Raw genomic sequence first — 22,941 nt, 5'->3', positions numbered from 1 at the left:
TCAAGTGGCTGGAGATGTGACAGCCCAGCAGAAGGTGCTGCTACCACTGAGCACCTAAGAAAAAATTTACAACATCATCCAGCTAGCTCAAAAAGGAAACTATTTAGCATTTGGTGACTGCCTATCTGATGGGGCCCATCTGCCAAAGCTCTCACTTTACCTGAGTGAAAGCAGCTTGATATCTCCATTTGATAGCATGACTGGTACTCAAAGTAGGCAGGAAGACTTACTGCCAAAACTGGTTCACTGTTTTATCTGGTGAAAGGGCTTCTCTGTCAGGGCATTACAGACAGAAGTATCATTAAAATATGCATCTGAAGATCAAATAAAGTCAAATAACTTTTTCAGGAATCTAAAATATTCCTGTGTTTCCAAGAGACCCAAATGTAAAATCTGAAATTGGTCTAGCCTTCAAGTCTACAGGCTACCTCCTGCTCTAAAGGAAAATTAAATGAGGCATTGATAGTCTGTAACCAAAGCTTTGTCCTCAAATAGCAGCTGAAAAGCCCTTCTCATTAACCTGCCAGGTAGAAGGTGTACAATAAGTTGGCTTGGATTGTAGTTTTAACTGCAGCTGGGCAATGGCCATGACAATCAAAAGACAGCACAAAAGGCTAAACTGTAACAGGTAACTTGTTCCTGCTGCCTTGGCAGGGGCCCCAAGCCTTTATTTGAGGCAAACTGGAAATGAAGACAAGGAGCTAAAAGGAAGAAGGTGGCAGTGATGTATGAATTTGTGAAGAAAACTGGTTAAATCACACATCAATGAACCCAGCACAGCCTGCTACAGCAGGGACAAAAGGGTGGCAAGTATTTTAGGCACTGGAAAAGAGCAAATGTGGTATGCATTTGTGTCAAGTACAAACAGTGTAGTTCACTGAGTATAAAGGCAGGTCTTCTACACTAAGGAGTGACATTGGATTTGGGGACTTTTATTGAAATTTATTAAAAACTCTTCTATCTTACATGAGAGAAAGAGCAGAGGAGTGAGGGACCAACTACATAAGCAACTAAAAAAGCAGTGCTAGGGACAGGAGATGCATGTAAAGATTGAGTAGAAACATATTTTACATAACTGGAACACGAAAATTAGTAACAACACCTCTGATAATAAAAAGCATGTTTTGGTGTGAAGTTTGGCCATTCCATGTGGGGTAGGATGAAAAACAAAATTGGAACATTCGTGAATAGGCTCTCACCTAAGATAGTACACAAAGGGAGAAAAATAAAAACTGCAGAAAGCCACTCTCTTACTTCTGTCCTAATGTACAATCCTCCTCACTTCCAATGTATCACCCTTCGAAAGAGATGTAGCAAAGGCAAATATCTCTTCAGGTGCCCAGGATAACAATACCTTTTGTTATGTCAAGAAGGACCACATAAAATCACAAAAAAGTAAGGTTTGATACCAACACTCAACAGGACATAAAATATAGTTCTCTACCCCAGACTATTTCTACTTCTCCCAAGAGAAGTTTCCACTGTTTTAAAGATCCTCAGGAGTGAAACTGGGAGCCTCTCTAAAGAAATAGACAGGTGCAACTTTATCCCTACCACTGTAAACTTTTTTCCTAATATTCTATCTAACAGGAAATTTTCATCCTGAAATTTGATACATGTACTTCTTGTATTCTAGTGTATTACAGAAAGAGAGACCAGATTCCTTTACTCTATGCAAAAGTGCTTATCCACACAAAACCTGTGATATGTCTACTACTTTTTTAAAGTTAATAAACCGCTGAACACTCTTTCTCAGCTCTGCTCTCTCCCTCTACATATATTTGTCTACTTTAGACTGTCTCCAGATGATGCCTCTATCTTATAAGATACTACAATTTTACACTTTTACAAGAGCACAGTACTGTTGTTCCTCCAGTATGTTTCTAAATTACTTTACGAAGAACGGCCTTTTCCACATTACTCACCACGCTGTATTTGTACAGCTGGTTTTTCCTAAGTGCAGTATATTGTCCCTGCTGTCTTTCATCCAACTTTTCAGAGCATGTCTTCAATTTTTCAAGACCATTTCCATTTTAATCTTGCGTTCTTAAGCATGTGCAGTCCTTCCCAACCTCACATCATCTTCAGTGCAATAAATATATTCTATGTGCCACCATGCAGGATGTTAATGAAATTCCAAAAAGCACATGGCTGACTTATGTGGATCCCTGTTCTTTCTGTTCTGACATTAATAGCATCTCACTGAGCATGTTTTTTAAGCAGTTTTGGACTTATTCTATGATTATTTTCACCTTAACCGTGTTTTTCATTCCAGCTTACAAAAATGTCCTGTGAGACTGCTGCAAAGCCTTTCTAAACTAAAGAAATATGACTGACATCCACTCCAATTCACATGGCTGTCATGCTACCGTAGGCAGTTTTATTTGTTTGACATGGTTTATCCTTTAGAAATCCATATTAGCTCCTACTCACTTCCTTGTTTTCTTCCAACTGCTTACAAAATTTTTGTTTGTTTATTCGCCACAGAATTCTTTCAGGGAAAAAAGTTAAGCTTACAGTATTCCAGAGATAATTCCCTGGCTTTTCTTGTCCTGTCTCCTTCCTCATTTTTTAAACTTTTACTGTTTTCTTGCTTCCTACCCACCCTCCACAAGTTCTCAGAACTAATAAAATAGCTGAGATGATAGCTTCAGTCTGCTCACAAGTCAGGACATCCACAGCCTTCAATATTAGTTGCCTGGCTTCCTCTTGCAATATAAAGAACAGAACTTTCCTAGCTTCCTTTATATTTAAGAAATCAAACACTACCCAGTCACCCATCAGGCAGATTCAATGGAGATCACTTTTGAGATTCTGTATCTCTGGGGATGTGTGGTCTTTCCCTCAATTTTGTGATATACTATAGGATATTCTGGCATCCTGGACTCCTGCAGGTTTCTGTGGAAAGCTCAGTACTCACCAGGCCTTATTTCTGTACAGCGAGTATCAGGTAAAAATTTTGTGTCTCAGTATAAAACTTTCCTTACAGCAAAAAGGAAATTATGTAGTTATGTTATTCAAATATGTTTATTTATAGTCAACCATTTCCCCAATAATCTTTAAAATCCACTCCAGTTTACTCAAAAGGACTTATTCCCCCAAAAAATCCCATAAAGACTGACAGCCTGAGAAGAAATTCAATCAACTTTGATGTCTACACTGAGACAGAGAATTATGTAAACTTAAATGGCTCCAAATCTTAATACAGAAAAGTACATGTCATTACTAAGCCACCAGGAGCTAATTAGGTTCTCATCATTCTATCCTATACCATCAAGGAAAGGTCACCTTTTTGTTTAAAACGGAGCTGGATAAACAAAAACAGTGTAAAATCTGTGTTAAATGAATCAACAGTGTAATTACTTTGGGTAACTATCTGTATAGCAATTCTAATAAAAACCAGGATTTTTGCTCAGAAATCACAGGCCCCCTGAAAGTGACGAGAGCCCAGCTCCTGAAGGCTCTTTCCCCTGGGCACCAATACTGGTCACCACATCAGCACTCTCATCCATTCTTCCTGACATTCCATTTTAACTGAATTACTTCCCTTTTTGACTGATGCTGTATTTTAATTGGTTTTGGTTGTGGTTTAAACAACATCAGGCCCGGAAAGTAAATTTTTTTCCATTTCTCTTGTCCCTGAGGAGTTTATACTAGAGACATGCTACCAGTAAGAGAGATTGTGAATAAATCCCAAAGACAGTATTAAAACAGATCTGGTTGTTAACTAAAATCAATAAATTAATGTGCTCTGTTAAAGAAGTCCTGTTACATTGATTTTTCAAGCTTGGGCTTTGATTTCTTCCCTTTCTCAGAAACCTGATTACTCATTTTCACTTTCCCACTGCTGATGTAAGACAGTATCTCAAATTCCTTTTGTTCTTTTTAATCATATTTATTTCCTCTATTAGATATTGTGGTGAACTTTCAGCTTCAGAGTCTTTGAAACTTTTCTGATAGTTTCACGGCCTATCCATAGACAGATGGAAAGATGACCAGGAGCCTCTTAGATCTTTCCTTTACTCACTAATTATTTTTCTTATCTGTTTTCCTGGGCATCTCCTGCTTTAAACAAGAAGTTTACAAAGAAGGATTTTAAACTGACTGCCATGGTTACAAAGGAGATGGGTCTACAGAAATATTCAGCCTATACCTTATCAAAAGTGTTAAAAAAAAGATGCCTTAAAGAATAACTTTGGGAAAAAGGTAAATACTACAATTTATGGCAGTTAGCCATATTAGCTTTTTCTCTTTTGAGTAGGCTTCCTTTCCCTTAGCTCCAGTGCAGACTGAGATTTTCAAAAGGAAAATTTACTGTTGTGGAATACATATAAACCAATCACGCATTTTGGAATCATTCTTGTGTAGTCAAACATATTTTGTGAGTAAAAATAAAGAAAGCACTTATTAGCTACAGCAGTTATTTGGAAAAAAATTCTCTCTCCTTTACCATGTGAAAGTACCTTCTGTGTACTAGAGGTCACCAAGAGTAAATTACAGTTGATCTGGGAACACAGCTATTTTCACATTATATTTTATATCTCTGAAATTTCTCAGATATAACAAAAAAAAAACAACCCTGTCAAACTGTTTATAAAACAAAGATTTATCAAGATAATTGTATTATATATAGATTATCTTTCAAACATACTGTCTTTAAAGCAACTAAAGAAGATCCATACTATGGAAATCCACGTAATACACCAATTCTTGACAGAAAAAGATATATTGGTTGGAGATATCATCAGGAAAATTTTTACAGCATAGCTGAAAAAAGACAGGTCATAAACATGAGGAAATAGAGTAATAAAATTGTCTAAGAAGAAGACAATGTTCCCTATAGGGAAGACAATTGAAAGAATAAAGGAAAAGTGGACTTATCAAACAATAAACTTTTCAGCCTTTGTAAGCAGTCAGACTCTCCTGATTTCTCAGACAGAATAGACTGTGGTTGGCTCACTTCAGTATTTTTGTTTGTCAGAGATAACATCAGAAAATGACTGAGGAGGTGGAGAGACAGGAGGTCAGGCAGTGTGGGCATTGAGGACAGAAAGATAAAAGAACTTGCAGCAGTCAAAGAGGCAGTAAGTGTCTGATGAGGATAACAAGTCCTTTCAAATAAAAAACAATAGGAAGACATTAAGACACCATTTTCAAAAGAAAATTGACTCCCTAATAATAATAATAATAATAATAATAATAATAATAATAATAATAATAATAATAATAATAATAATAATAATAATAATAATAATTCATAAGACAGTAGACTTAAGAGTGATTTCTAAAATGTCAGAAATAGATGAAGTCTTGACCACAAAAATAAGATTTTACCCTTCCTGCTTGCCATGGAGTTCTGCATAATAAGAGGCAAAACACCTAAAACTGAAGTTCTCACAGGTGGTCACTAATTGGATGTTTTTCATTTTTCTAATCTTGACTTGGGAGCCCGGGGTCTGGTTTGAAAAAATACTGAACATTTACAGCTGTGGCTCATTAAAGAATGAAGTTATTTAAGGACAAGTACAGCCAACTTTGGCCCCTCTCCATTGCCTGGAACTGAGCCACCTGAAACAGAGAGACAGAAAGATTCAATCTCTGAGAGGAATGTTTAACCCTCGTTATAAAATTGAGAAACTGAACCTAAAAGACAAAAGTAAAATTTGGCAAGGCAATTTTCATACTTTTGTGCTCTATTACATCCCAGCTAATAAACTTTCCTGGATTCAGAAGTGACATGTCCCCTTCTAATTATATTTTTGAACCAATATCTGTCCATATTGTCCTCTTTTTGCACAAGTACTGTTATTTCCTTCTCTATATTTATTTTCCTAGCCCATGGTGGGAATTATAAATTCTGGAGCTAACTCCAGGAAGGAAGCTGACCTATATGAAGAAGGCACACACACCCTAACTCCAACCTGACCTTCTGCACTGCATTCCTCAAAATTTAAAAAATGAACAAATAGGTGTAAGTCTTCACAATATATAATGATGAATATTACAGACAAGAAGAGGAAGTTAGTATTTTTAGAGTAAGAATGAGCAGTATTCCAAAACAGCTCTACATCCGCATGTCAAAAACAAAGAAAAAAGTATGCTGTTCTTTGGAGGAGCATCATTCATCAGAATAATTGGAGGAACATTTTCAGGGAAAAAAAGTGCTGTCCAGTGTAACAGTAGTCATCATAAACAAACATAGGAGCCATTTAAAATTCTAGGTATGGTCTGGAGATGGCAAAATTGATTAACTGCTTGCTGAAGGAACCTATCCCAGGTACCTTAAAAGTAACTTAAATTAGTTTTCTAATATTTATACAGCTAAAAACATATACTTGATTATGTAAAAGAAAAAGGAGTTAAGGCTAGATATTCAACCTCAAGTCTAAAATTCCCTTAGTTCTGCATACTTGATTTTTCCAACTTTAACCCTATTTAGGCAGGTTTTAAAATATTTTTATACACTGGATATTTGTCCCTTTTAAGGTTTTCCTGTAATGCAGCCTTTCAAAAACCTAAACTTGAAGGGTTTCTGTATACCATTTTTTAAAAAATAGTAATGCCTTATTCAGAAAGCAACCCAACACATACAGAAAAAAATAGCCAAAACCTCCATGGGCATCCCCAAAGTTACAAATTTGTATTTCCATATGGCAAACATTATTATGTCACATTTCATCTTTTTATGCTGATTTAAAGGAAAAGTTATATTTAGTGACACAAGCAATTACATGATGCCAAATTTTTCCTGCATTGTGTATTTCACTTGTTTTTTCAAACAACTGTAACTCACAGAATTGCAGACCTTCTCATTACCACAAGCAAATCTCCTACAAAGAATTTTTTCCCCATGTCTACAGTAAACTGTCAAAAAATCTGTGCTTTGAAGATTTTCTCTTAAAAAGAGCAACAGAATGAACAAATTTATGTTCATGGAGTATATGAAGATCAGCTTCTTTTACTATATTATTGATTAAATAATTAGGAAAGTGTCCCAAAGTAATTTTTTAAAATTAACAAAATACCACATTAGGGTATTTGGTCTAGCATATTCTCAAATAATTTTATAACCTTTTTTGTATCAGCCGTTTCTAATTTTATATTTGATAGTTTTTTCGGTTCTAGTTTAGAAAAAGCTTTAACACAGTTTTGCAATCATCAGATATTTTATGCAGCTCACTAGCAGATTAAGTGGTGTTTTGCTTTCTTACAATGCTTCCTCTATTAATTTTATGATGTGAAAAATTCAATACAGAATTAAAAGAATCTAATTTTGACTAAAACAAAGGCCACAACTCCAGAGCCAACATCTCCCTATCCAAAGCAAGAGGATCCAAAGGAACAGGGACCAAGCAAAGAAACAGATGTAACAGAGTCTCACAATGTAACGACACTCCAAGGACACAGTCAAGCCCTCAATTCAACAGGATAGGTAAGAATATTATCTGTGATTTCATGAGCCATCTCAGTGACTCAAGAGGCTACACTGTACTTCAAAGTGATCTTGTGGTTAATTACATGCTGAATCAAGAATGTGATGTATACTCTATTACCAGTTTAAAATACTTATTATCAGTTCTTTTGCAAAGGCTGGGAAAAAAAAAGGGTCTTTGAATCTGAGCATCAGATCTCAGAGAAATTTTAATTCAGAAAGGGCCTGAGATAGAGGAAGTGGCTGCCAAGAGAGGCGGTGGATGCCCCATCCCTGGAAGCATACAAGGTCAGGTTAGACAGCGGCTCTGAGCAACCTGATCTAGTTGAAGAAGTCCCTGCTCATTGCAGGGAGGTTGGACTAGATGATCGTTAAAGGTCCCTTCCAGCCTGAACTTTTCCTCGATCCTATGATTCTAGGTCTTCTTTAGGTCTGGCCCCATAAAGAGACATTCTAGGAAAGGACAGAAGAGTGCAAAAGTTGATGAATCACCAGTCAGCCACAAGTGGCAAAGCTCTTCTTAAAAGTCCCTTCTGCTTTCCTGCTCTGTCACCTCCCTGCCCCATCCAACATACACAGTCACTCAGCCCCCTAAATCAGATCATAGCCAAATGCTACAAATTGTAATTTCTCTGTCACAATTAAAATTTGTATTTTTTATAATACTTACTACTTTGGTTTCCTCAATTTGTCTTATTGTATTTTGCTGGACTGCTTTTAATCTATTAAGTCCATTTTATATCTACTGATGCAACTGAAACAAAACACATACAATGAAAGAACAGGCACATGTCATGCCTGCACAGGCAAACTTACCCTGGCTGAGTGTCATCAGTCACACAATGGTACGTAAAAGTTCCAAACATTTGCACTCCCAGGATCCCATACAGGAGAAGAAAGAACAGAAGGAAAATCGAAACGCTCCATATTTGCTCTCCAGAACGCCTGGCAAAAAGATAAACAGGTCATTGAAAGCACAGGCAATGTGATGCCTCCTCTGAAGAGCTCTAGCATAGAAAATATGCTCATGCATAAGGGAGCAGTATTTCATCCTGTAGAAAATTTGTTCATAAAACTGTTCTCTCACTCTGTGCACAAATAGAAAAGGGAGCTGTGATTCTTTTCTAAACCCCTAAGTAAGGGTAATTAAACCAGCTGAAAACTGCAAAGGGTGGAACCAAAATACCCAAATAAAATGTGCAAAATAGTATTTAATGACTCATACAGACAAGATATGGTGACGAAATAAACTTGATACCAAATAAAGACCAAAAAACACTTTCACATTACCATGACATGTTTTTTTTGCCATTACATGCTGTACAAAGCACACTTACGCATGTTTGTTTGCATCTTTGTATATACAGCAATAAATGCACACTCGTAACTGGAATGATCAGGGCATGTGCTCACATACTGCTGTTTACAAATATTACCCTACTAAAGGTATTCACCTTGATTATTAAATGGCCATATTAATGGAACAGAATTTACTTCCATTGTTTGAAAATTGCTGGCTACAGTTATTAGCAAAATACTTCAAATTTTATTTAAATATTTGAAAGTTCTATAAAACTTGATGATTCCTTAAATATGGAAAATAGCAAGATTTTTTTGGCCAGAAAACTCAGGAGGAAAATGCCCATTAAGCATGAAGGGTCATTGATGGATTACACAGTCTTCTAAGTCAAAACTAAAATAAGCTCTGTTATTTTTCAGACAACAGCCTTACTTACTTCAGGATATTTGTTATCCTAGTTCTTGGCAGCTCAAAACGAAAATATATTCGGAATGCTCGAATCATAATGAGAGGTCGTGGAATCCGTAACATGCCCCAAGGTGACATTTGGTCAACTATTTCAGCTATTTCAAACACCTACAAAGAAAAGAATCAGTGGTTTGTCCTGATGACCCTGTCCTGCACCTGTGTTCACTTTCAGAGCTTTTAAATGTCCTAATACTACACATGATTTTTTTATTTTCATTTTCAATCTTGGCTTATTTTGCAGTTAATTTCAACCACACTTTTTAAAAAGAAAAGTCTTTTTAAATATTTTAATTCACTTCTAAATTACCCTAATGAAATTCACAAAATATACTCTGCCCATGATCATCATGTTTGAGTCTCAAACAAATCAAGACCGTGCAAGCTTGTGCCTGCTGCCTATTTCTGTGCTAGTCCTACCCCACACATTTCCCACAATACTGTTAATGATTAATATATATTTCAAAATATGAAAATCAGTATCTGTTAATCTCCCACAGCACTAAGATTTTTTACTATTATATAAAAGTACATGTACACAGTTTCCCTAATGAGTTGCAACGTGACTATAAATTCTCCATTAAATTCCAAGTGCAGTGCAAGACTGTACATCCTCTTCTCTTAGACTCCACATACAATATAAATTTCAGCCAAGGCACAGAACAGGGAACCATTTCCTCAATACACTGACAGGTTATGCACTCAATAAAAAGTATTTAGCTGAATGATTGGGTGCAGATGTCTTGTTTTAATCCTTGTCTCTCACTCTTGGAGAGTAACTGCTTGATTTAATGTTTGCTCAAAGTACTAAGAAAATGGAGGGAAAACCTGGCAATGCATCAACTGGGTAATGTACAGTTCTTATCTGTAATGATCAACCTTCACTCTGCATGTGTACAAGGTGTACCAAAGTCTCCCCTGTGTAAAAAGCAGAAAATTACGTGTCTTAAATTTGTCAGAAATTCATAAGTTCTTAACAGCAATCACTACAGAACTTTTACAATCCTTATGCTATTGTAAACTCAGTGTCAGTTTTCTACCTGTTCTTACCCAGAAAACCTGCTACAGTTAAGGGCTGATTGATTTGCAGGACAAAATTTCACCTATACCTTAACACTGTAATTTTTTTGCAATATGTTTAAGTTTCCTTCTTTATAAAAATGTATCAGACTGCTTTCAAATGTTTTGTTTTGTTTTGTTTTTTCATTGTGCTTTAACATGAATTTTGGAAAATGTTTTGCTAGGTATGAGTGATACTGCATGAAACCACTCCACTCACTGTATCATTACAACTACAGAATGGCAAACATCTAACATTGGAATAATTCTCCTTTTAGATGCCTGAGCTAGTCACCATGGAACCCTACTAGACTCACTGGTAGGAAATAAGCACAACTGTCATGTGCAGCAAGAGAGAAATATCTCTCTGAAGATCCTCTTTCTCCTTCTGACTACACAGGGTATATGTTTACAAACTGCAAATGAAATAAGAAAAAATAATCAAGATAAATTATACTACTAACGTAGATATGCTGCAACATGCAGTCATAAATTTGTTGAACTCAGCATGGTTTTCAAAACAATTTGATCCGTGTACAATTCTATTTCCACAACTCACATTTATTGAATTGCACCATGTATTTTTCAGAATTAAGGAACTATTCATTTTAAGAGGAAGTGAAATGATTACCTGTAAAACCAGTGACACCCAAAGACAAAAGACCATGAAGCCATCAAACACACACCAACGATCCTTTACATAGGAGCTATCACCCTACAAGAAAGGAAAGCTAAGAGGTTAATTTTTGTTTATTGCCAGAATTTACAAATATCATAATCAAGAGCTCTTGGAAGGAGAGTAAGAAGTCTTTCCTGTGCACTTTTAAAAGGCCACTTTTAAAAAACTCCAAAAGCCTAGTAACAGATTAGAATATGCTGGAAACATATATACACATTGTGTGGGTGAATAAATGCTAACTCCATTCTTGTGTGATATTTCTCAGTTTGCGTCAAAAAGAATGTACAAACACTTTTTGTAAATCAAAAAACACACAAAAAAATGAACACTGGACTTACTTTTCCACTGTATTTTCCATTATGAGATACTTACACAGGAAGATCAGTGTAAAATGCTAGCAGTCTAGTATAGTGCTATTCAATTAATACTGTTGAACAGCTTCAATTAAATCAGTATCATTTTACATTCATTTCTTCATAAATTTTCTATAATTTTCCATGCTCTAGAGAAGCCCTTCTATTTCAAAAACACGTGATAGTAACCACTGTAACAACATCAGAGCATGGTTTTGTTGACAAACCAATTCAGAGATCACTCCTAAAAGGCAGTATGGAGAATTCTGCATCCAAGCTCAGTTTCTGTTAAACTGTACTATTCTCAACCTCTGTTTCAATTTTCATGTTTCAATATCCTCAAGTTTCACACCATTCCTGAAAACATGCAACACAGGCCTTCTACTGCAAGCTATAAGAACACTTTGTTGGGCTGCTAATGCCTGACACTTCACTTCAAACACTGAACTCAAAAATATCTACATTAATTAGATAGATTATGGCTGGGGGTTAGATAGCTTTGTGTACCTCATGGAGCACAGAGGAAGTTGGGGAACAAATGCATGTAGAGAGATGAAGCTTGTTGAAAGGGAGACTAGACAAAAATACATATAAGGAAAGTGGATGTCCCATATATGTAGAAACACGCAGAGGCAATGACGGCACAAAATCACACCTTTTCAAATTAAGTTCCTCACAACAGATTTAATACATCCTTCCCTGCCTTATACACTTTTTGAGTCCTCTTAAGGGATTTACAGGTGAAAATGACAATGCTTGACATCCACTTTTCACAGCTGTAATTGGGGAAAAATTATTGTCATGTCTCAAGAATCCTGAAGCCATTGACAGACATTGGCCTCATATGTGAGTCCTGGCTTTATAAACATTTTTCTTTATCTCAGTTATAGTTATTTCAGTATTTTTTAAGTCTCAGCATTGTCATCAATTCTAAAAGCACAGACAAGATGTTTTGTTTTAATCTAGTATTTTCAGCAACATACACTATCCTAAAAATGATTTATCATTCCTTGCAGTAGGTGACAGCATGATATATTGTGAAAATAGAGACAAAATATATTTTAAAAATTTATTTCACTTGCAAAAATGCTTCAGGGTGGAAGTGAACTGTTAGGGAATCACGAAGATACAGTAAGTGATTTTCATATCATTAATAGAGGACAGAGAACGTTGGTACTATTTTCAGGCACGGATTTTCTAACACATAAGTACGTTAAAGTTCTCAATTCAAGAACTATGAGGAGGAAGACTGCAGATCAGGGAAGCAACAGAACAGGAACTTTTGCATCATATTTTTAGCCTGTCCTTCCTGAAGAAAGTAGACCTAGTTCCACAAGTAAACTCTGAGCTAATCAGTAGCTCTTCACTCAGGGCTGAGAGAATTCAGCTATTATTCAGTGGTTATACTCAGTACCTGTGAAGCAGAAACATGGTATTTATTTCAGAGATCAGCTACTCACACTCTAAATCTCTTACTCTGGAACAAATCTACAATGAGATTTGTATCAACATGCAACTTGAGTCGTTCAATTGTGTCTCAGAACAAAAATGCTGATTGGTCTTTCTCTTGCTGAAGAACTCATTGAAAATGACTTTTCTTCTCTTAAGCACCCTTTGTCTAAACAGAAAGTCATCCCTGAACTGTGCTGTACAGATCTGAGCAAGAACATGTGCAGGAGTTCCTGCATTCACCCTCCTTTGAATAACCCACCAAGTTCTCACTGAAAGCCAAATCTTTTTTTAGAAGCCGCTTTTTCTCTCCACAATAGGTGTGGTATGATTGTTAAGTAGCTTTGCTGTTTTCTCCTTACAAAGGAAGATGTCATGACCCTTTCCAGTCTTCTCATCAGTCAGGCTGCTTCACCACCTCACTGCTCTCATGTCACATCAGGCCTGCTTCCACTGCTACACCCTCCCAGTAAGGGTGGCTTTCAGTGGATCACTCACAGAAACTCAGCACACCTGAATTACATATGAAGAAAATACTCCTTTTAGGGGAGCTCCTGGTCTTTTCCATGTAGACAGGCTTTGGCTAAATCATATTAATGTTTGCCATTTGTCTGGCAGTGAATATGGTGGGGAACCTTTAATGCTTTTATATTATGTATTCACATGTGGATGTTAGTTGCTGTTGGAAGCATTTTTAAGGCAGGACCACATTCTGCTTAATTCAAAAATCAGAATACATGTGCTACTTCCATGAAAAATCTAATTCTGGCAAAATACAGGCTAGAACTTATATATTAATAATAATGAACAGTGAGTTTCATTCATATTTGAAAAAAAAGCTTTGGGCTGAAACACCACACTTGTAGTCAATGGTAGCTCTTAGACTTGGAAAGGAATACAGATAAATGACATTTAAATACCTCTGGTGACATCGTACCTAAAACAGCTGAAATATTGCAATGTGTTAACCCCACAACCTTTTTTCATTGTGTCTGCTGAAACCTGAGAATTATTGATGAAGTTTCATTTAGTATTCTTTTCTGAATGCACTATTCCAGAAAAGAAGGATTAGTACTGTAGACAAGAAGCCTTGAACAGAGACTAATCAAAACCTTTTATAGTCATTAAAGTTGCTGTACTGCCTACAGTGGATATTGGAGTATTCATGTGCACAGCAAGTCCTGAAAGCCTCTCCAGCAACATTATTTACAACCCATCTAGACAACAAAATCATTTGACACTCCTCCAGAATAAAGCAACACTACAAGGTGCTGGAAGATCCACTTTATCAGTTGTGCCGAGCACATTAAAGATAAAATGCCTATTGCCAGTATTAGGTGCCCTGGACAATCATTCTAGAAGTTCACAGGGATTAAAAAAAAAAAAATACCTAACATGTTGAAAATTTGAGTCAATACAAAATACAGAGAGAACTAATAACACTTGGGACAGTCACTTCATGAGAGCCATTACAGTTTAACTCATATGAGAAGACTAGATAGAATGGGAATTCTTTAATAAAACTCTTATTTCATTATGAACCTCACTGAAAACAAAATACTCTATGAAATTAACACCCAAATTAAATGAAGAAATCTGCTTGAAGATTGATTATGTCTGGTAATTTTCTTAAGCAATTTCAGTATCTGAAATCAGATGTCTGAAATCAGAATTGCCTTACCAGTGGTAAGGTAGACAGCTCAGCTAGATGATAGGACAGACAACCCTGAAGTCATTTCTGCCCTTCTTGTCTCTTAACACCTCAGGAACACCTTGGGATGAACAGCAAATCCCTGCAAATCAACAGCCTTCTCTGCCTCCCTGCTTGCCCTCAGGAATTTTTGTTTTTCTTTTATCCCTGACTACAACCTGTTCTCTCAGCCTTTCCCTCTTGCCTCTTTCCAGCTGACTCTGAAAGCTAAATAAAAGAAGTTATATGACATTTGCCCTGAATAATCAGATTTATCATCATTTGGAAAGGAGTCCTGCACTGTTGGATCTCTCGTTAGAACCTTAGTCTTCCATTTTTCCTCAAAGTCCCTGAAAAACAGGATAGCTGAAAGAATGCAGAGACACCTGCAAGCTCAATAACAATGAGCTACTGTGTCATTCTGTCATGATCACTGGATCCTGCACATGCTGGAAGTGGTAAACAAAGCACATCATCAACTCTGGTACACCCTTCAGATCATCCTGTGGGCTACTTCATAAAGCACTACAAACAAGCATTAAGGTGTGGAGGCTGACATTTATGGAGATTTTAGAAGCAGCAAAAAAAGCACAGGATGAAATGGAAGAAATAGAGGGAATAAGAATTGGGAGCGTATTTTTTTCTTCCAGATGAAGTGCCCATTATAGCACAGAGAAAGCAAGCTAGAAGAGAGAGCACAGCTGAGTCAGGGAAACCAACCTTCCCTTCCCCACTCTCTGACTCCACACAAACACTGTTGGGCACAGAGGTGTGAGTGGGACACAAAATTAAATCAGAGCTCAAGGGAGTACCTTGCCTAACCTCTCTCTCCCCTTGCATATGCAGATACATATACACACAGATGGCATGTATCTTTTACCTGGTCACAGACTATGCATACATTCCTTATAGTTTTGGCTCAGCTTCAAGCTTTCCCTATGTACTTTAAAACCTGCAGTTTACAGTCTGCTTAGCAGCAGAATGATATGGACAATCCAGTCCAGTCCCCATCCTGACAAACACTTCCAATATTTTACTCACACAGTAAAGACAATGAAGAAATATGGCCTAATCAAGAAAGAAAACTGCATCTGACTTCTATTCTCAATTCTCCTTTCCATCCCTCAAAATAAAACTATTTCACTAATGTTCTCATGTGTCAAACAAAGGTTGGGAACAAAGGGCAGAAAACAAAAGAAATTGTAAATTTCTTAGTTAGGACCATCCTAATAACTAAAGAAAAACTGACATATTTTAAAATAAGTGGTTCACCTCTAAGTTAGTCCTCTACAACAGGGATAGAATCACTTCAAAATAACCCAAAATATATTTAGTCTAAAAGTTTGTATTAAGAAACAATGTATGTGTGTGGAAATGACACAGCTTCTCAATTTCTGCAAATCTTTTTTATGATACAGTATCCTCATTCATAATGAAAGAACTTAAAATATACTCACGTAAGAGCAACTGATTTGAAACAGCCAATGGAATTACAATTTCTGTGTAAAACTTAACTCTGAATGTCTACAATGAGTAAAATATCACTTCATCATCACTGAATTTAACAAGTTCAATTTGTAACTACTCATGCATTGTACTGAACTACTCCACTATCAGATGCTTTAAGTTACACATCACAGAGTACATAATTTATCTTTTTCCTAACAGATAATGTAATATTGACAGTAATCTTGTATTCTATGCTAGAAAATAATTGAAAAATCATTAGATGTTACAGCACAAATCCCAAAATTCTCTATTTTTAGTTAATAAAATGAAACACAGCTCTTGCTGGTCCTTTTGGTAAAAGGACATGATCCCCACATGCTACAGACACACAACAACATAGTTAAAATTTACCATTACAAAGAAAACCTATAATCATTAGAGAACCACTCCTTCATCCTTTGCAATCATTACAATAATTGATTTTGAACTGAATTTGTTGAGATTTCCAGGTTGTTTTAGGAAGTGCTAATGAAGATACATGGCTATACATGAAGAACAATTCACTAAAGAACTGTTTCAAACCTTTTTGTAAGGCAGACTAGATTTTTGTTAATATACATAATTAACTACACTAAATATAGTATTTCATGTTTCATATCACACCGAGTGGATATTAAACCATAGTGTTCACATTTTATATGCTGTTTTTAAAAGAAAAAACCCAAACAATCAAAACACCAGAAAGACTGTAAGGAAAGAAACAATTCTCTCTGTGAAGCAAAACTCGAGACTTTCAGACAGACAAAGACCATTTTACTTGCTAAGAATCTTGTAACTGTTTTCTGTAAAAAATATGGGGTGGGGGAATTAGTAAGAGTTAAAAACCAGTGTTTTAAACCTAAACTATTAAGTTAAACAAACAAACAAACAACCCCACAAAACAAACAATAAGAAAACCACATTAAGAAAAACCCCAAACCCAAACAAGGGACAAGCACTGAAACGTTACACAACTCACGTCGAGTACAAAAATATCAAAGGGAGTAAGTGTTTCCACAAAACAACAGAAAGAAATGCCAAAACACACCACCTGTGTCACCCACAACATTGTAGAGCATCTCAGCTCAACCCAGTGTCAAGTACTTTGGACTGACCACTATTCAGAGCCTCCAGGCACACTCTTCAAAGCCTGTAGAGAAGAGAAGCTAATGCCCAACAGAAATACGGCTCCTAAACTTTGGAAGGGAGTTTTGCTGGTATGTTATATTGATGCTCTCTTGATACACCACCTTACCACTGCAGCTGGGTGTCATCATGCCCTGCAGAAATTTTATGGGTTACTGCACTGAAAGCCTGAACTTAATTTCCCTCTCCATCTGCTCATTAGCCATCTGTACTCAGTGCCCCAGGTATTGCCTTACTAGCTGACTCAGCTTCCCCAGATGTCTTAAGGGTTCAGCAAATCTAGAAGTGGCTGATCAGGAGGATTAGTAGGATTCCCCCACATGGAACAGTAGTCACTGTTTCCAGGAAAAAAAACCTCCACTGTGAGAACAGTTAAACATCCTCCACTGTGAGAACAGTTAAACATCCAATCACACTGCACGGAGAAATGCTAGCATATCTTTTGCTAGAAATATTTAAGACTCAGTTTCACAGGACCCTGACTAACCAACTCTGAGCCCTGCTTTTAGCAGCAAGTTGATCCAGACCATCTCTTCAGGTTCCTTCCAACACAGACTGTTCCCTAGTTTTGGGCATCTAAGCAATCTCCTCCAAATGACAGTTTTTTGGGGTTAACTCCAGTTCTACATCTAGTTCCAGATGCATGGACATCTGCTCATGCTCAGTACTCTGCAGACTCACAGAGGTGATGTGAAATAAACACTGCTGTGCTTCATTGAGCAGTATTCTGTCCTCCCCCAGCTCTAGCATTTATAGTGGATGCAATGGGCAGATTGGGATCCGAACGTCTCAAGGTGAAAGCTTTTACTTTGAAGTATCAACTATTGCCTGGAGGTTGAACAGAGAGATTTGATAGGCAAACAGTCTCATCTAACATGACAAAACTCAGATTTATGATTGACATTCAAAGCTCTCATTCAATAGAAAAAACCCCACAAAGATGAGGGTTGAAATACATAAGAAGGAGGCATTTTCCAGAAAGAGGATTATATTATTTGGTAATTGGCATTATAAAAAGCTGAAGAGTATTTTTTTTTACTACAGAGACCAGGAAAACTTTATTGAAACAAAAATCCTAGTATAGCTGTAAAAAAGCCGTGTTTATATTAATGGTGAAGAACACAATACTGTGAAATCCAATTTTACATTCAGCTTACTCTCTTAAAAATCCCACACAAATTTCATTTTCATGAAAATACAGCTGCACATAAATGTTCTTATTCCCTTCAATGGGGATTTGGATGTCATTAAGATTTGTTTATCTTCATGTCTTGTTTGATCCTCTCAAATTAAGAGAGAAGACAACATGGGAATAAAATAAAATAGAATTTTTTAGTTATAGCAGACTTCCTTGAAAATGCAAATTTCAACACAGAAAGGCACATTAGGAATCAATTTACCTCTCTTGCTACCTGAAAACATGTTATCCAGTATGTTGGTTTCACTGCTTTCCCAATATATGTATCATTTTACTGTGATATGAAGTAATACATTAAAAATATCACTCAATAATGGTTGTTTTCATAAAGAATAACAAGAAAGTAATCCTTGAAAGTGCTATTAGAGAGGAAAAAAATAACATTGCCAAAAAGTAAGGTTTTGTTCATCTAATTGGTCTGTATATTGAAAAAGCAATTTCTAGCTACATTATGAAAGTCAGTGTGCAGTATAGTTTTTCTTAGTAACTTTCAAGTTAAATTTTGAAGTCACTAAGTATTTTATTATATGGACACATACTTCAATCCATGCCCCAGAATAATTTCTCACTAAAAACTTCTGTGACCCCTGGACCAGTTAGAATAAATACCATTTTTATTTTGGAAATACTGTTTACGTACTTTCACCAAGTAATTTAAATGCATTTGATTTTCTAATGTGTTAATGCAAAAATGGTGCAAAAAGCCCCACTGTGTAATATGAGTCATTACTTTCCTGTAATAAACACTCCAGTAAAACCAGACACCAGTAACCATAGAAACAGGTGCGCGTATTCCAGTGCCATGGTCTCTAACCTTCCCTGGCCCACAGGCAGTAACACCCAACTAGCAGCATGCTGCAGGCAACTTCGAATTTCTTTTCCTCATGATAATCAGTTTTAATTTCTTTAATTTCCTGTGGCTGGAAACAGCATCAGGAGATTTTATGAGCAACACAATCCCAGTAGTCTGGGAACAGATGTCCTTACAATGGCTGTAGACACTCAGTAATGCAGCAACAAACACAGGAAAAAGGTGAGACAGAAGAATCAACTTTTGTAGACTGTTGTATTCAAATAATGGATATAAATACTTTTTATATTAAATAATATTTAAAACTATCAATCAAAGAATCACAGCTCCAACATGAAAATATTCCAGTATTAAGTTTTAAAACAATTTGTAATAACATATTCTTTGCCAACGCAGGGTAGCATAGGACCTGCACTACGCATCTAGGTTTCCAACAAAATTATACACAGTATAAAATTCAATATTTTACACACACACACACACACACACACACACGTGTATATATATATATATATACATATTTTAACATATATATATGTCTGTAAAATAATTTGTCACAAGGATAAGTAATTTTCATCTTATATACCCAAGGCATAGGGTAAAACAGAAAGTCAAATCTTATGACAAATGGTCTTTTTTGTGTTTGCTCAGTGAACTTTCTATGACCACAGTATGGAGTTTTCTCTTTTTTCCTCTTCACTCAGTTTAGTCAAAGCATCCCAAAATTTTCTTATCCTTGCCTCTGATTCTGCTGGTTATGTCCCTGCCCTCAAGATCAAGGTTCTCACTTTTGTTTGTGATTTGCACATCCCAAGACGGAGCTTTCAGCAGAGATATCATAAGCACATCAGAGCACGTTATTGCTGGATGGCAGGAACCACATATTCTGTTTTACTATCCAACCTTTGAAAAGAACAAAACTTCCTGATCCTTAAGTCATTTATAAACCATGGGTATACAGCACTTCTAAAGTCATGAAGTAAAATTAATTTCAAAATTTCAGTCTTCTATTTTCAGTCTGTAATGCAACAGAAACATCCTTGACAAAGTTACCAAAAGCTGGTAAGCCAGTTGACAGTGTTTCACCATAATTCTATTAATATTTCCATCACTTATCAGAAAGATTAAACTCATTTTGCAATTTCTCCATTTTTGTTTGATGAAAATGGCATGCTAATTAATATTAAAACTACTGAAAAGAATGCAAAACAAAAACTTGTAATAAAGTGCAGTAAAAATCAATCCTGTAATTGATAAGACAACCTTATGAATTAGAATGATTGTGGAAGAAATTAATTTAAGTATAAATGAGTTAATGTCAAAAGTATTAAAAAAGAATTTAGCATCACACTGTGGGCATATTTTCTGTATTCCCACCTGTCCACTGAGAATAAATATATGAGTTAGAGAAACTGCTGACTATGAGATACCTACAGGTAAGGTGTTACCCTGTGTACTTTAAGCTTCCTTTTCTATCAATGGAAAAAAAAATCCAGATAAATTATTGTTTGAAAGAGACTACTTTAGACACAAACAACTAATTGCAGACCACTGCAGTCCCTCAAAATTAGTGCTGAGGAATATTATTTTTCTTTTCCTATTTTAAGTAAAAAAAATCTGTTTTTTGCAAGCTCCACCCTCAATATTTTCCTCTTGAGAAGACACAGCAACTACAGCAACCAAAGCATCAATCACAAAAAAGGTGAGGAAATGATGAGGAAAATGTTCTCTCTAAACAGGACAAATGCTGCCTGGAAACACCCAACACGCTGGAAGCCACTGATTTCAGTTAACTAAGTAATTTGCTGTCTTTAGTACTAGACACAAGCAAGCAAAACTGGTGCCATCTATTTATGACTGTATTGGTAGCAGATGAAGCTTAGTTTCAGTTCCTGCCTGAATTCACCTAGAATTCAGAAAGCTAATGGTGTAACCATTCACTTCTGCTCCTTACAGGAGTTCTGAAGTCAGTGAAGAGCACACAGAGCTACTGAAATAAGACTCTAAAAAATCCACTCACAACTACTTCAGTTAGCACAAAAGTTTTGTTGTAAATGTAATTGATTTGACAATGGGGAAAATGTTAAGGACCCTTACTTATAACTTTTGGCAATCTCCTTTGTTAGCTGACATGTGTCACAACTGCACAGTAAAAAAAAGATATTTCTATTATATTTAGTGCCATGCTTGTGTTGTATAAAAAAACATTCTCGTTTTCAGCATTAAGTGTCAAAGAGGCTTTTTTAACAGACAGGAGAAGGAACTTTTGCTTTGTTTTTTACAATGTAACTCTCTTAATGGAGGAGTAGGATAAACCATGCCTCCCTTTCTCAACATGATTTCAGAGTAGGTTCTCTCATACCATCATGACAGTGATTAGAATCTGCAAGGAGGATGCAGTCTAATGAAGAAAATTTCATATATACGGTCTCTATGGAATAAAACCACATTCTCTCATCTTTCATTCCCTAAAGGCTGAATTATCATCTAAGATAACTGTTACTTGATTCCTTTTTGTTATAGTTTTTTGGCACATTTTCCTCTTTGGTTATTTAATTATATATAAAGCCATCAGTGCAACTGTGTCTAATACAAGCAATTTACCTGGAATATTTCTCTATCTCCCCATACACAAGCTGAAAGTAAATAGTTCTAATAAAGGTAAAAGATACCTTTAAAGTAAGGTATCCTTACCTCAGGCATACCCATATGAGATGACCTTCGTAAGATGCATTACTAGAAAGCATAAGGTAATCTTTTCATTCCCCTGATTAAAAGAAATAAAGACCTTCTATCACAGGTTAGGATGCCCTCTTTCTTTGAGAAGTCCAATGCTCATCTAATAACACATCTGTTTAAGGCTTGAAAGTTATCCTTCATTTCTTCAATTCCACCCCAGCTCCTTTTTCAAGGAGGGGATAATTTTGGAAACTTTCCTTGAATCAGAGAACAGACTTGTGTCAAGCACATACAGTCATGTTCTTAAGTGACATATGAGTGGGCACATCAATGTGAGCTTTGATTCTGAGGGACCATAAGACTTGTCAGTTAAGTTCCAGCTTGACTCATGAACGATTTTGACATACCCAAAGAGTAGTTCCTTCATGGTGCTCTCAGAAGCCTGCCAATCAATCAGTAAGTTATGCGTGTAATTTGGTAAGCCCTTTAAATTTTATTGATGATAAAGTGAAGAGATTGATCTGCTTTAATTTGACAGACAATACTTCCTTAATGCAGCTGATTTTTGCAAAGCTCTTTTTGACCAAGGAGCATGAAACATGACACGAATCAGAACCAAAGAGTCACTGAACCCTGTTTACATTCTGGGAACTAAAGAGCATGAGAACAAATCTAGGATCAGTTGAAGGAAGTGAAATTCTGAACTGAAAAGATCATGAAAATAAAAATGTTGAATTCAGTAAGCTTTAACTATGCACTATTACATTTTTTATTACATTTCTTATCCCAAGCCATCATTCTTCAATATAGAATGCTTATTTAATTCAATATAGAAGACTGTTGTTTAGAATGCAAGCATAAGAATATGTCCTACGAAACAAACTGACTTGCTCTAATTCTGTCTCTGCGTCATATAAGACTTCACAAACCACTGCAAATTCTTACTGCTTGTACATATATTTTGTAGAATGCAGACAGACAACATTAGGGAGACTGTCCTAGAATATTGTTTTTAATGATATTTCAATCAGTAAGAAATTACAGCCTGAATTTAATTTTTCAGATACAATTTCCAAAGTAAAGACAGATGTATTAATAGCATTAGTTCACTTGTTCATGACATGTGACAATAGCTGCAGGGGCAGCGCAAAGTTTGGATGGGTTTTACTAGCACAGCAACAATAACCCAGGA

General features: G+C 36.1%; 1 protein-coding gene across 5 annotated transcripts in view; it reads right to left on the bottom strand.

Annotated features, from left to right (window-relative positions):
- NALCN (sodium leak channel, non-selective) overlaps positions 1 to 22,941 on the bottom strand; it is a 230,516-nt gene that overhangs the window by 190,175 nt on the left and 17,400 nt on the right. For 4 of the 5 annotated variants that reach the window (XM_015639136.2, XM_015639156.2, XM_015639165.2 and 1 more), the window contains exons 4-6: positions 10,888 to 10,971; positions 9,169 to 9,308; positions 8,249 to 8,377 (exon numbers count right to left, since the gene is read on the bottom strand). In XM_015639136.2, coding sequence (XP_015494622.1) covers positions 8,249 to 8,377; positions 9,169 to 9,308; positions 10,888 to 10,971 — 353 coding nt within the window. Of the gene's footprint in view, positions 1 to 8,248; positions 8,378 to 9,168; positions 9,309 to 10,025; positions 10,110 to 10,887; positions 10,972 to 22,941 lie in introns of those variants that run through there. The other variant, XM_033513967.1, reaches the window with a different exon arrangement.

This window comes from Parus major, chromosome 1 (assembly GCF_001522545.3).
Source record: "Parus major isolate Abel chromosome 1, Parus_major1.1, whole genome shotgun sequence".
Classification (NCBI taxonomy): Eukaryota; Metazoa; Chordata; class Aves; order Passeriformes; family Paridae; genus Parus; species Parus major.
The sequence above is the reverse complement of the archived record's forward strand: the minus strand, read 5'-3'. Positions and strand labels throughout refer to the sequence as shown.